General features: G+C 28.7%; 2 protein-coding genes across 2 annotated transcripts in view; one reads left to right on the forward strand and one right to left on the reverse strand.

The window, feature by feature from the left end:
* LOC124424427 overlaps positions 1-12,500 on the forward strand; it is a 180,876-nt gene that overhangs the window by 12,689 nt on the left and 155,687 nt on the right. The window lies entirely within an intron of this gene.
* Positions 6,817-9,946, reverse strand: LOC124424429 (chymotrypsin-2-like). Its single transcript, XM_046963464.1, has 7 exons — positions 9,791-9,946; positions 9,060-9,133; positions 8,531-8,625; positions 8,209-8,353; positions 7,943-8,056; positions 7,688-7,840; positions 6,817-7,200 (listed from the first exon to the last, which is right to left on the reverse strand). Exons 1-7 carry the CDS (start codon positions 9,837-9,839, stop codon positions 7,054-7,056), a joined length of 777 nt encoding a protein of 258 aa, XP_046819420.1. The 5' UTR covers positions 9,840-9,946; the 3' UTR covers positions 6,817-7,053.

Below are 12,500 nucleotides of genomic sequence, written 5' to 3' on the forward strand. Positions count from 1 at the left end.
TTTTATCTTCTGTCTTTCCTTTTTTCTTTTATTCTTTCTTTCAACTTTTCCCTTATTTTCATTTATCTCTCTCTTTCTATCTATATCTTCTCTCTCTCTCTCTCTCTCTCTCTCTCCGTCTCTGTCTCTCTTTCTCTTTTCTTCTAAAGTTTATGTTACATTCATTAATCATTTGCTAAATAATTGCCCAAAGAAACTTTCCTCTAATTATCTCTTCCTTATACAAGGTGAACCAAAAAGTTTTCTTAAAACATATCGAAAGTTTCTAGGCCTTAGTTAATTTTACAATTCGAAAAGGATTAAATTATTTCAAGAAAAAAAGAAAAGAGAAAAAAAAAAAATAAAGAAAAAAAAGGAAAAAGGAAAAGAAGGAAAAACGTGTCGAATAAATGTAACATTGAAATTGCGTGAAAGTCATTGGAAAATTTTTTCTTCCGCCTCAGTCTATATTCGCTCGTCGATCGAATATAATGGAGGAGGAGTCATTTTTTTCTTTTCTTTTTCTTTCTTTTCTTTTTTATTCATTTTCTCGTTCGTCAAAAAAATTTCGTCAATTTAACAGATTTCACGTCTTTTATTTTTCGGAAGAATAATAATCAACTCTTGTAAAAATTAATGTTAGAGAAAGGATTTTATCGTGTCCCTATGATAATAGAATTTCTCGTCTATTTTCGTCGTCGTTAATCCTTTGAATACGAACAACGTGCTACATTTATGTCATACTTTGGTCTCGACAATCTGCTGTAATATATATATATATATATATATGTATGTATGTATGTATGTATGTATGTATGTATGTATGTATGTATGTATGTATGTATGTATGTATGTATGTCTGTATGCATACGTATATATGCATAAATATAGACATTATATAATGTTTAGAATTTTACGTCAAAGTAGACGTTGGCGTAAGCGTGCTTGTAGCTTTGTTAATTTATGTCTGGTCTTCGTATTTTATCACGTTACTATTCGCTCATTTGGTTGTAATTACACGTAGAATGGTTAACATTTATAAAACTCGTACAGTTCCCACAGTTCAAAGGGTTAAATTCACTGGGTGTAATTTTGTTTCGTTGAAAAGGACTTGGGTAGGTGAAGGATGAAGTTAGGGATGGGAATGGGGGTTAAGGATAGAGGTAAAGTGATATGGTAGCTTTTTGATGATGTAACTGAGAAAAATATAAGTTTGCATTGTTGTTGCTGTTATTATTATTGTTGTTGTTGTTGTTGTTGTTGTTGACATTTTCTTCTTTTCTACATTTCTCATAAAGTAAACGAGTCATTTATGTAATATGTCCTTTACGATCTCACTCGAAGTGAACGTTCCTTTATAATTCGCAGAAAAGAATAGAGTAATTCACCTTTTAGTTGACATTAAAATCACTTTGTTCCCTTTGTGCCATAGCTCGTAGGAAACGCAACGGAATTCATAACTCGGATTGATATTATTTCGTTCCAATATTCCAAGTAATAACTCGTTCTTAGGGGAAGAGAAAAGAGAGAGAGAGAGAGAGAGAGAGAGAGGAAGAAAATAAAATGTAAAAAAATTTTCACATAGTCGTTATTTTTGATTTGAAAAATATGATATACTCCTCTAGCAATAAAATTTGCACGCTCTCGTAGTTAGCCCCCTAACAAGGATACATACGATCGGATGATAAATAAAAAAAAATATATATATATATATATATATAAAACAATGTAAAAAAATTTTCGCAGGCTAGACGTTTGAAAAGAGAAAAAAACAAATTCTTCTTTTTCCTTTTTAATTTTATTTCCGTTAATTTACCGCACCTTGTTATTCAACTGGGGTTACTAACTTTATGAATTTTATCTCGATGACGAAAATCAGAAAGAAATGTAAGAAAAAGAAAACAAAAAAAAAAAAGAAAAAACAAAAAGATTCCCTAACGGGGTAGATACAATTAGCGATAAATTACAAAAAAAAAAAAAAAAAAAGAAAAGGAAATATTGAAAAAAAAAAAACTAAAAAGCAGCGCGAAACAATTTTCGCAGGCTAACTATTCGAAAAACAAATATATATATTTTTTTTTTTGTTCTCTATTTATTTACTTCCGTCATAATTTGTCTTGTTAGCTAATTGATTGTTAACCTTACTATGGATTTTAATGAGAAGAAAAGAAAAGAAAAGAAAAGAAAAAAAAAATGAGGAAAAGAGAAAACTAAAATAAATAAATAAATAAATAAATAAATAAAAAGAAAATGAAGGTACGTGATTTAAAATAAAAGAGAAGAAAAAGAAAAAACAAAAAATTCTACACTTTCCTTCTTCTAGGTCTTTCTTCGACTTCTTCTTTCTCTCTTTTTTTTTTTATTTTTCAGTAATTAAGAATGATGAAAGTACTCGAACTAGTTCCTCTCTAACGTTAATGTCAAAGTGTTCGTCGATCCTTTCCGGGCCGTCGAGTGTCACCGGAAACGAGAGCAACACGTGAACATCGCGCACGAAAGCATAGTGTTGTATTGATCTCTCGCGGTACCAGCTGACCCGTTAGAATCCCATCCCATTCCATCCCATTCCATCCCATCCTATCCCATCGTCCCATCCCATCGAATCGAATCGAATCGTATCGAATTGTCGTTTCCTATCGAAACTTTACGCGATGTGTAATGTACTTTATGCTATGAATCTTATATATTTTTTCTTTCTTTACTTTTTTTTTTTTTTTTTTTTTCATTATTGGCTTTCTATGTATCTTTCATATACAAGTAAAAAGAACCTTGACCTTCTCTACTTTCGTAAATTGCAACGCCATGGATTTCATCAACAATTTGTATTGTCTCTCTCTCTCTCTCTCTCTCTCTCTCTCTCTCTCTCTCTCTCGCTGTCTTTCTCTCTCTTTTTTTTTGTTTGTTTTTTTATTGTTTTTCGTTACTACTATCATTATTTTCATCTAACTTTTTTTTTTTCTTTCTTTTCTTTCATTCTCGTACTGGTCGGATAACGAAGCTCTTGTGCAAACGGTGACCTCGAATAAAAAAGGAAAAAAAAACAAAAGAAGAAGTAGAATAGGTCTAAGTTCAAGCGTACGCTTAGTACGGATTTTTCTTTTTCTACAGATCTTCACGATTTTCTTTCCTTCGATTCCATTTGTTTCGCCAATAATAATGCCATATGTATGTGGCGATGGAAAGTAAAGAAACAAAAGAAAAAGAAAAAAGAAAATTAATTTTATATCTCTGGAGAGTATGTGTTGACGTTAATTGATTTTTGCCTTTTCGAACTCCTTTTTTTTTTTTTTTAATTCGAAGAAAATACACTTTTGTGAAAATACTGTTCTTTTTCTTTTTTTTTTTTTTGTTTCGTGAGAGATAAAAAAAAAAGTCTTTGTTTACGTATTTGTTCTCCTTACGTTCTAGTTCTTCTTTTCTCACATGATCTTCTTCCCTTATCTATTTTTATTTCCTTAATCCCTGATTCATTCGATTCACTTTCATTCACGTTCGATGTGCGATACGTACCACGTGTGTGAGGAAGTAAAAAAGAGGAAAAAAAAAAAAAAAGGAAAAAAGAAAATAGAAAAGAAGAAAAGAAAAAATAGCAGCTAAGAAAAACAATTTTATATCTCGGTAGCACGTTGACATTTTTTTTTCTTTTTTTTTTTTTTTTTTTTTTTTTTTTCAAACTTTTTTCAACTTTGAAGAAGAGGATCATTAGACGAAGTGACCTCTTGCGGTTCGTCGTATTATTTCGCATGGTACTCTCTCGTTGAAAGCATTCTCGCGCGAGTGCACGTCCTCCTCTTAAGATATTATTTATTAACAAAGGACGCGAATTAGCTTGCTCCTTTTTTTTTATTTTTCTTTTTTTTGCCTTCTTTCTTTTTCTTTACTTTCACTTTCTCTCTCTCTTTCTCTCTCTCTCTTTCTGTCACTTTTTTCTCGTGCATTTTTTTTTTCCGGGTAAGCGGAATAACCGCTGGACACTTTGTTCATGTTCACCGCTCGATTTTCGCTTTCGTATTTCTTCAGTGTCGTTGAATAAATAAAATTCACTTCTCTTTGTGCCACCTATCCCTTTACCATCGCCCTTCTCACCCATCACAATTCTAGCACTGTTCTGCCTACCCCTTGTTTTTTCTTTTTTTTTTTCTCCTTTTGTTTCTCCTCCTTTTCTGTGTGTCACAGGTGCAATTTTGAGGATGCCATTCCAAACGAAATGTGCATATCTTGTTTTGACTCTTTTTTTCTTTTTTTTCTTTCTTCGATGATCTTCTCTTTTTGCTCACTGTTGTCACTTTTTTATTAGATATATATATATATATATATATATATATATATATATATATATATTCTTTTTTTTAGAGAGATTTTTTTTTGTAAAAGATAAATAAAAACAAATAAAGGAAAATTGTTCTATCGATATTTATTTCTTTTATTTTCCCTTCTCCTTTCTTTTTCCTTTTTTTTTTCCTATACAAAAAGAAGTGTGTTTGTGAATGAGAGAGAGAGAGAGAGGGAGAGAGAGAGAGAGAGAGAGAGAGAAAGAGACATTTATATTTTTATTATACATCGTATATAAAAATATTCATTTATTTTCATTTATGTGTTTTTTCTTTTTTTTTTTTTTTTTTTTGGGAAACATATGTCACATACAAATGTTTATTTAGTTTTATATGAATCTTTCTTTTATTATTTATTTTTATTTTTATATAGATCTTTCTTTTTTTTCTTTTTTCTTTTTTTTTTTTTTTTAATAATACTATTTTAAAATATTATCTTCTTTAATTATTTTAATTGATGTTGAAAGTTTAGGAGGGAAAAGGATAGATTAATATACTTGTTATATACGCGTTAAAAAGAAAAAAAGGAAAAGAAAAAAAAAAAAGAAAAAATAAGATACGAGAAGACACGAAGAATTATATCATCATTGATATTGTAAAGACCGACTCTCCCTTTTTCTTTCTTCCTTTCTTTTTTCTTTTTATCTTTTCCTCCAAGTGTTATCTTTATTCGTCTCGCTCGCTTTGCAGAACATAACACGTGATAGCGATGTTATTTTCCAAACGAGATGCGTTTAGGGCACAGTGCCGTGTCTACTCGTGTTAGTAAATTTCGCGACGTTCTCATACAGCACTGTATATTGCGTTTAGAGATCCGAGATTTTGTGATATATCACAAAGTTATTAAGAACGTATATACGCGCTAGACTGAATTCAAATTCGTTTCTAATACCATAGACGTACGTATGCATTTATATACGTATACATATATAATATATATGTATGTATGTATGTATGTATGTAATTTAGTTTTATGTGAATTAAGGGATGTAATTAGGGATGTCTGAGAAAGAGAGAAAGAAAGAGAAGGAAAACGAGAGATAAATAGACAGACAGAGAAAGAGAGAGAGAGAAAAAGGAAGAAAGTAAGTTAATTTAGAGAAAATTAATTATCTTATTTGAAAATTAATATTTATTATTTTTTATATACATGAATCAAGGTCTATTTTATTTAACGTTAACTACATCGTCAGTGAATTTAACGAAACGTATGTAATCATGAGACTTGAAGTTGAAAAGATGAAGAAAGAGAGAGAGAGAGAGAGAGAGAGAGAGAGAGAGAGAGAGAGAGAGAGAGAGAGAATATATAGTAAATACTGTGTTAGCAGTACGATCGATAACGAAGTGCAACGGCAACTAGCGTGCTCTCGGCATGAGAGGTAATTACTAATAGTAATTAAAATATGTTAAAAAGATGGATCAGGACGTGACGAGAGATTCTATTGAACATATGTCAAAGCAATACCTTTACATAGATTAGTTTAACGTATATGTAAATATATATATATATATATATATATATATATATATATATGGATATGTATATATACAGGAATATGAGATGAATCTATGGAATTTATTATGAGGCGAGAGTAGCAGCATCCATGATCGCAGGTCATTGCACCAAGATTTCTGATCCCTAACGGATACGTCATCTATATACATATGTATATATATATATATATTATACATATGTATATATATATAATAACATTGTGAAGTTATACCACCCTCAAAAACATCGTAATTTTATTTGATTGATATACTCGAGTTATTAATTTAAAATCCTGAGTTTCTCGTCGTTATCGACTTTCTCTCTCTTTCTCTCTCTTTTTCTCTCTTTCTCTTTCTCTTTCTCTCTCTCTCTTTCTCTTTCTCTCTCTCTCTCTCTCTCTTTCTCTCTTTCTCTTTCTTTCTCTTTCTCGTCGAACAAGCTCGCCATTGTTTTCTACCAGATAATATTGCTCATAGCATTTCTTTAATTTAAAATAAATTTTTTTTTTCCCTTCGCTACTCCGAGAGAAATGAATTATTATTATTAAGAATTATATATGACAGGATAAATAGCCTGAGGGTTGATTATCTATCGGTAACTATGTAAAAAATATTATAGTAGATCGTAATATAATATTTGAAAAAAGGGGAAAGAAAAAAATAAGCACATTCATAATGCTACGTTTATCTTTACTTTCTATTTCCTTTCTCATTCTTTTTTCTTTTTCTTTTTCTTTTTTTTTTTTTTCTTTCCTTTCCTTTCCTTTCCTTTTTGTAATGTTTCCAGCGAGGTTGAATTTATTCAGTCAGATTTTTCGTTCTCATTGCAAACATATATAACGTAATACGATTTATCGTAATATAATATTTTCAAATTTCTTTATTATTTTGAAATTAATTCTTTGTTTAATTTTTCTACTTTTCTTTTCATGGGTTTTTTTTTTTCCTTTTTTTCTTTTTTTTTCTTTGAGGATTTCATAAGAGGGAAAAAGAAAAAGAAGACTAATGCAGATTAGATTGCAACTTAATCGATCGTTTATTGATCTATATCTGTTATAGTTAGCACCGAATTAAAATTATCGGTATTGTCCGATTAGAAATATATAGGATAATAATGTTAGCAATATGTTAATAAATATTATTATTATTATTATTATCATTATTATTATTATTATAAATATGCGTCACGTTGATATGTGACTTTGTCGTAAGATTATTGACATGTCGATTGTTACCATTGAAATTGGATTTAAGCTTTTGTATTAGCATCGATCCAATCCATGAATTCGGAGACACGAGTGTAAACCGTAGGGTAGTCGGTAAGGGCGCAAGCTTTGGCCCAAGAGACCAGACCAACGAGTTTCCCATTAACGGTCAAGGGGCCACCAGAGTCACCCTAAATACGTACATAAAAAGAAAAGGGAGTTTACTTTTTGATGTCTATCCTTAAAGTGATTTTTGTTCAAGTACGATAATAATTTCTTCTTTTTTTTCTTTTTTTTTTTTTTTTCCTTAACAATTACGAATATTCTTTTTTATACTATATTTATTTGTTACGCATGAATACGTAACAAATACGTAATGTCGTATGTTAAATTTAACTCATGCATGAATCTTCAAAATTATGCAAAAATTTTCTTTATAATATATAATATAATAGAAATAAAATTATATATTATTAATAAAATTTATTAATATATATATATATATATATATATATATATATATATATAATATATATTTAATATATAAGTATTATTTTTTTGCTGTAATTATATTCATTTGTTACATATAAATATTCCATTAAATTTTGTTACTTTTAAATGGAAAAACGAATTAGAACGATTTGAATTATTTTATAAAAATAGAATTAAATAACTTACGTGGCATGATCCTCTAGGAGATTCCGGATCATAAGCACAAAGATGAGAATTGTGGATACTATAACCCATCGTGGCGTACATGTTTCTGCAATAATTCTGATCGGCAATGTAAATCATTGCACGTTGCAATTTTTTGGTCGTGGCACCGTTTTGCTGTATGATAGAAACGAAAAAAGTAGAATAATTAACGAAGAAAGAAAATATAGAAAAGACAAAACGAATAAAATTTTATATGTTTGTTATAATGAAACATACCCAAAGTCTACCCCATCCAGAGATAACGGCGACATCGTTGGTATTGATAACATCGTGAGATGTTGGAAGGTTGATAAAAGATATCAATTTAGTTTCGGAGAAAGGTTCTACTACCTAGAAGATAATGTTAGATTGTTGTAATATTTTTTTTTCCCATTTATGTTTGAAGTGCATAATTGTTTTCTACGATATTTTGTTTTTCTCTTTTTTTTTTTCTTTTCTTTTCTTTTTTTTTTTCTTTTCTATATACATATATATTTACTCACTTCCAATAACGCGATATCGTTCTTCCAAGAATCCGATGGACTGTAATTTTCGTGTACGATGATTCTCTTAACGTTGTGAAAAGAAGAATTCTCATCGTTCAAATAGTTCGTACCAGCGACAATTTGAATGTTATCTTTTGATTTACTACGGAGAGAAAAAAAGAGAGGGTAAAACAGTGAATGTAAGAGAAAGTGAATGAAAGAGGGAAAGAAAAAGAGAGAAAGAGAGGGAGAGAGAGAGAGAGAGAGAGAGAGAGAGAGAGAGAGAAAGAGAAACGCATAAAAAGTTTTGAAAATGAAAAGCTCGTTTAAAAGCGCTTACCTGGAGACACAATGAGCAGCAGTAATGACGTAATTCTTGTCGAGAATTGAACCACCACAGAAATGGAAGGCCGATAGTTTGATTTGAAGAGAGACCTGAAAGAAATAGATCAAGGAACATACTTAAAAACTACAAATAGAACTTTCTTTAATACTTTCTTGTTTTTAACATTTTTTTTTTGTTGTTTTTTTCTTTTCTTTTCTTTTTTTTTTCTTTTTTTTTTTTTTTGTTCTTTCTTTTTCTTCTTTTAAACGCGTTATGATACTCGTTCATTTATTAATATCTTAATTTCATGATTCTTTCAAAGAATCACGATTAAATTTTAGATAAAAGATGAATAAAATTACGACGAATAAATATTATTTATATAGTAGAATTTATGTGAATTAAAAGGGAAGAGAAAGAGAGTCATAGTGATTGTATGAAACTTATTATTACTATTATTATTATTATTATTATTATTATTATTATTATTATTATTATTATTGTTTTTTTTTTTTCATTTTTTATATAATAATATATCGCTAACCTGATATGGAATTTCTCCTAGTTTTGCGTCCTCACCGTTTACGATTCTTGGATTTAAAAATGGCACTACTGCTCCTATAAAAATATTTAGAATGAAAGATTAATTTAAATTTCATTAATTATTTCGTACGATATCTTTTAAATGACAGTATGAATCATATAAAATTTATATATTACTAACGTCCGCAAAACTGTCTGAGAACTCGTGGAAGATGGGATTTCTTTTTTTTTTATTTTTTTTTCTACTGAAATATACATCTTTTTTAAAACGATGGGAAAGAGGTACGTCGTAACGTTTAAGTGTAAGAAAGAAAAAAGATAAAAAACAAAAAAAAAAAAACCAAAAAAAGAAAAAGAAAAAAATAGGAAAGAAAGGAAGGTAGAAAGATCAAAGTACCGTGGAATAATCTTTTGATATTGAAAAACATTCGACCTATTTTTTCTTTTCTGTTTTTTAATTTTTTTTTTCCCATAAACGCGAAAAACAATAATAATAAAAAAAACAAAAAAAAAGAAAACAAACAACAAAAACAAGGAGAAAAATAAAATTGTTTAAATCGTGAAACTTCGTTATTGAGATGTAAGAAGGAAGAAAGAGATATATATATATATATAGAAAGATAGAAATAATTTGTTTTCTTTTGTGTTATACACGATACTATATACATAAGCATATATGCATATGTATATACACATAGAGATTATCGTAGGTAATTTAATAATTAAACTTACCATAACAAGAGGCAATTAGGCCAAGAAATAATAAACCACTGATTGCCATGATTTGATCTTCCTTACTACGTGTACCGATGACAACGTCTGTCTACTGAAATGATCGAGAGCAATGAATTTATATAGCGTGATCGATCACACTATCCACCTTTGTGGATCGAAGATCTTGGATGCTTTTTCTTTGTTTTTAATAGATTAGATAGATATCGATAATAATCGACTTAAACGGATCAAACAGCATGTCATATTGTGATTGACCATAGCTATCTTGGATTATTAGATTATTAATTATCTCCTGATAAAAAAACGATCTTTTTTTATCGTTCGTTGTGATTTCGAGACTGTATTTCTTTTCTTTCTTTTTTCTTTCTTCTATTTTTTCTTTCTTTTTTCTTTTTTTTTGTATGCACCTTTGTATGCATGTAAACAATGGGGTTTTTAACGTTTAGCCTTTATAATCCGCATTTTTTTAATTATCGTTTTATGAAAGATTTTATTTATAATGCAAATCCGAAAGATTTCTTTTTCTTCTCTTTTCTTTTCTCTTTCTTTCTTTCTTTTCTTTTTTTTTTATTTTTTTTTTCCTTTTTGTGGATTTTTTTTATTCAAGCTCGTTAATTCGAAACGTGTTTATTTAACGTCCAATTATTTTTGATTATATCGTTTCTTTTTATTGTTTGTTTTTTTTTTTTATATTAATATATACCTATATTGATATACAAAGGAATATACTTTCGATATTTTTTTTTTTTTATTTCTATACATACATACATACATACATACATACATACATACATACGTTGATATATAAAAGGAATGTATTTTTACGCATTATTTTTTTTTGTTTGTTTTTTCTTTTTTTGTTCTTTTTATAATTGATAGAAAGAAAAGGAATATATATATATATATATATATATATATATATATATATATATATATATATATTTATAATTGTACAATTTTCAACGAATTGATTTCGAAGGTAAATAAGTCGAGATATATAAGCGTACGATGAAATTGTTTTTAAAAAAAACATCAAAGAGAAGAAAAATATGTTCCGTTCGTTCTTTTTAATTCGATTACGCGTCTACGTTACAAATTTGTTTTTCTTTCTTTTATTTTCAACAAAGTGCCAATAATCGCGATCAGAAAATGGATTAGCATTATTCCCATTATTGTTAGACACTCTCTCAACCGATTAGGTTTTCCCCAATATCATGATCGACGAGTAGTCTCTCGATAGATCTCATTGAGGTATACTGTATTTATGATCGATAAGAGTTGGGAAAAGGACGATCAGTTTGTGAGTATAATTTGAAAAATTATACACACAAAAAAAACAAAGAAACAAAGAAAGAAAGAAAGAAAGAAAGAAAGAGAAAAGAATATATCATATAGTGATAAATAAAGTGGATATCGATCTTTGTTTAATTGATTATGAAGGAATTAAATCTCATTGATTATCTTTCATGACGATAGGAATTGTTTAAAATTGAATGTTAAACTTTTCGAGATAATGTTCCTTCTTTAATTTTTTCTCTCTTTTTCTTTTTTTTTTTTTTTTTTTTCGAATTCTGATCCAAAATTAGCAATGCGACTTTTTCTAAGATTAATTATTTATTAGCTGACCCGCGATAAGGATTATCTATCTTTTAAATCGTTTCGTTTCGGTTAAAACACTTGGCGGTTGTTTTATCGTTCGACAAACGATTGCATAATAATAGAAGTTGAACCTGTGGGGGGGGGGGGGCCAAGGGGGAGGGGGGGGGCAATATTACGGTTGGTTTGGTAGAGGGTTTAGTTTAACGTTCGTAGGTTCAGTTTGTCTACGGTACAGGATGACCGAACGATCGATCTTCTAGGATGGTCTGCTACTACCGTATTTCGAGATAGTATCGCTTGTGGTTCTGACATTTCTGTATTGACGTTAACTAGCGAACCGCATGCTATGATAGCATTCCCTCGAATTACAATGCAGTTGCAAGTCTACGAGTAATATTAGTTACGATAATAGGATTCTCTATCATTTAGTAGATACATCCGAGATTGATTTGCTAAGTTTATTTAACACCAATGAATAATGCTTTGCTGTATAAATGTCTTTATAATTTGTCAAAAGCGATATATATATATATATATATATATATATATATATATATATATCGCTTTCTTTTTTCCTTTTCTTTTTTTTTGTCTTTTTTTTTCTCTTTATCGATAATATCGTTTGTTATAAGAATAATAACAGCGTTAATCATTAAGAAAACTTTGATAAAGTGTTGAATAATTAATAGAGAGATGGATACGTGAAAGAAAAAAAACTTCTAATAAATTATTTACGATGAGAAGGAGAAATATTGTTATAGCTTATCCTAAGTATTTAATAATGAAAGTAATTAAAAAAAAAAAAGAAAAAAAAAAAAAAAGAAAAAAATGCACAATTCTGTATGATAGTCAAAGAGAAGAAGAAAAAAAAAACAAAAGAAAAGTAAAAGAATTAATAGAAATTAATTAAATATTTATATGGAGTTTAATTAATGTCTAGTTCTATTTTGACGAAATTTAATTTAAATGAAATCGCTTGTACGATTTAGATCGTTATCGAAAAATTTCGGGATTAGATTTTGAAGAATGTCGTATCACGATACGTCAAGGAATTAATACTCCAATTAATGTTATTTATTTAATATGATATAATCGTTAATCAAGTCGG

This window comes from Vespa crabro, chromosome 5, assembly GCF_910589235.1.
Source record: "Vespa crabro chromosome 5, iyVesCrab1.2, whole genome shotgun sequence".
Lineage (NCBI taxonomy): Eukaryota > Metazoa > Arthropoda > Insecta > Hymenoptera > Vespidae > Vespa > Vespa crabro.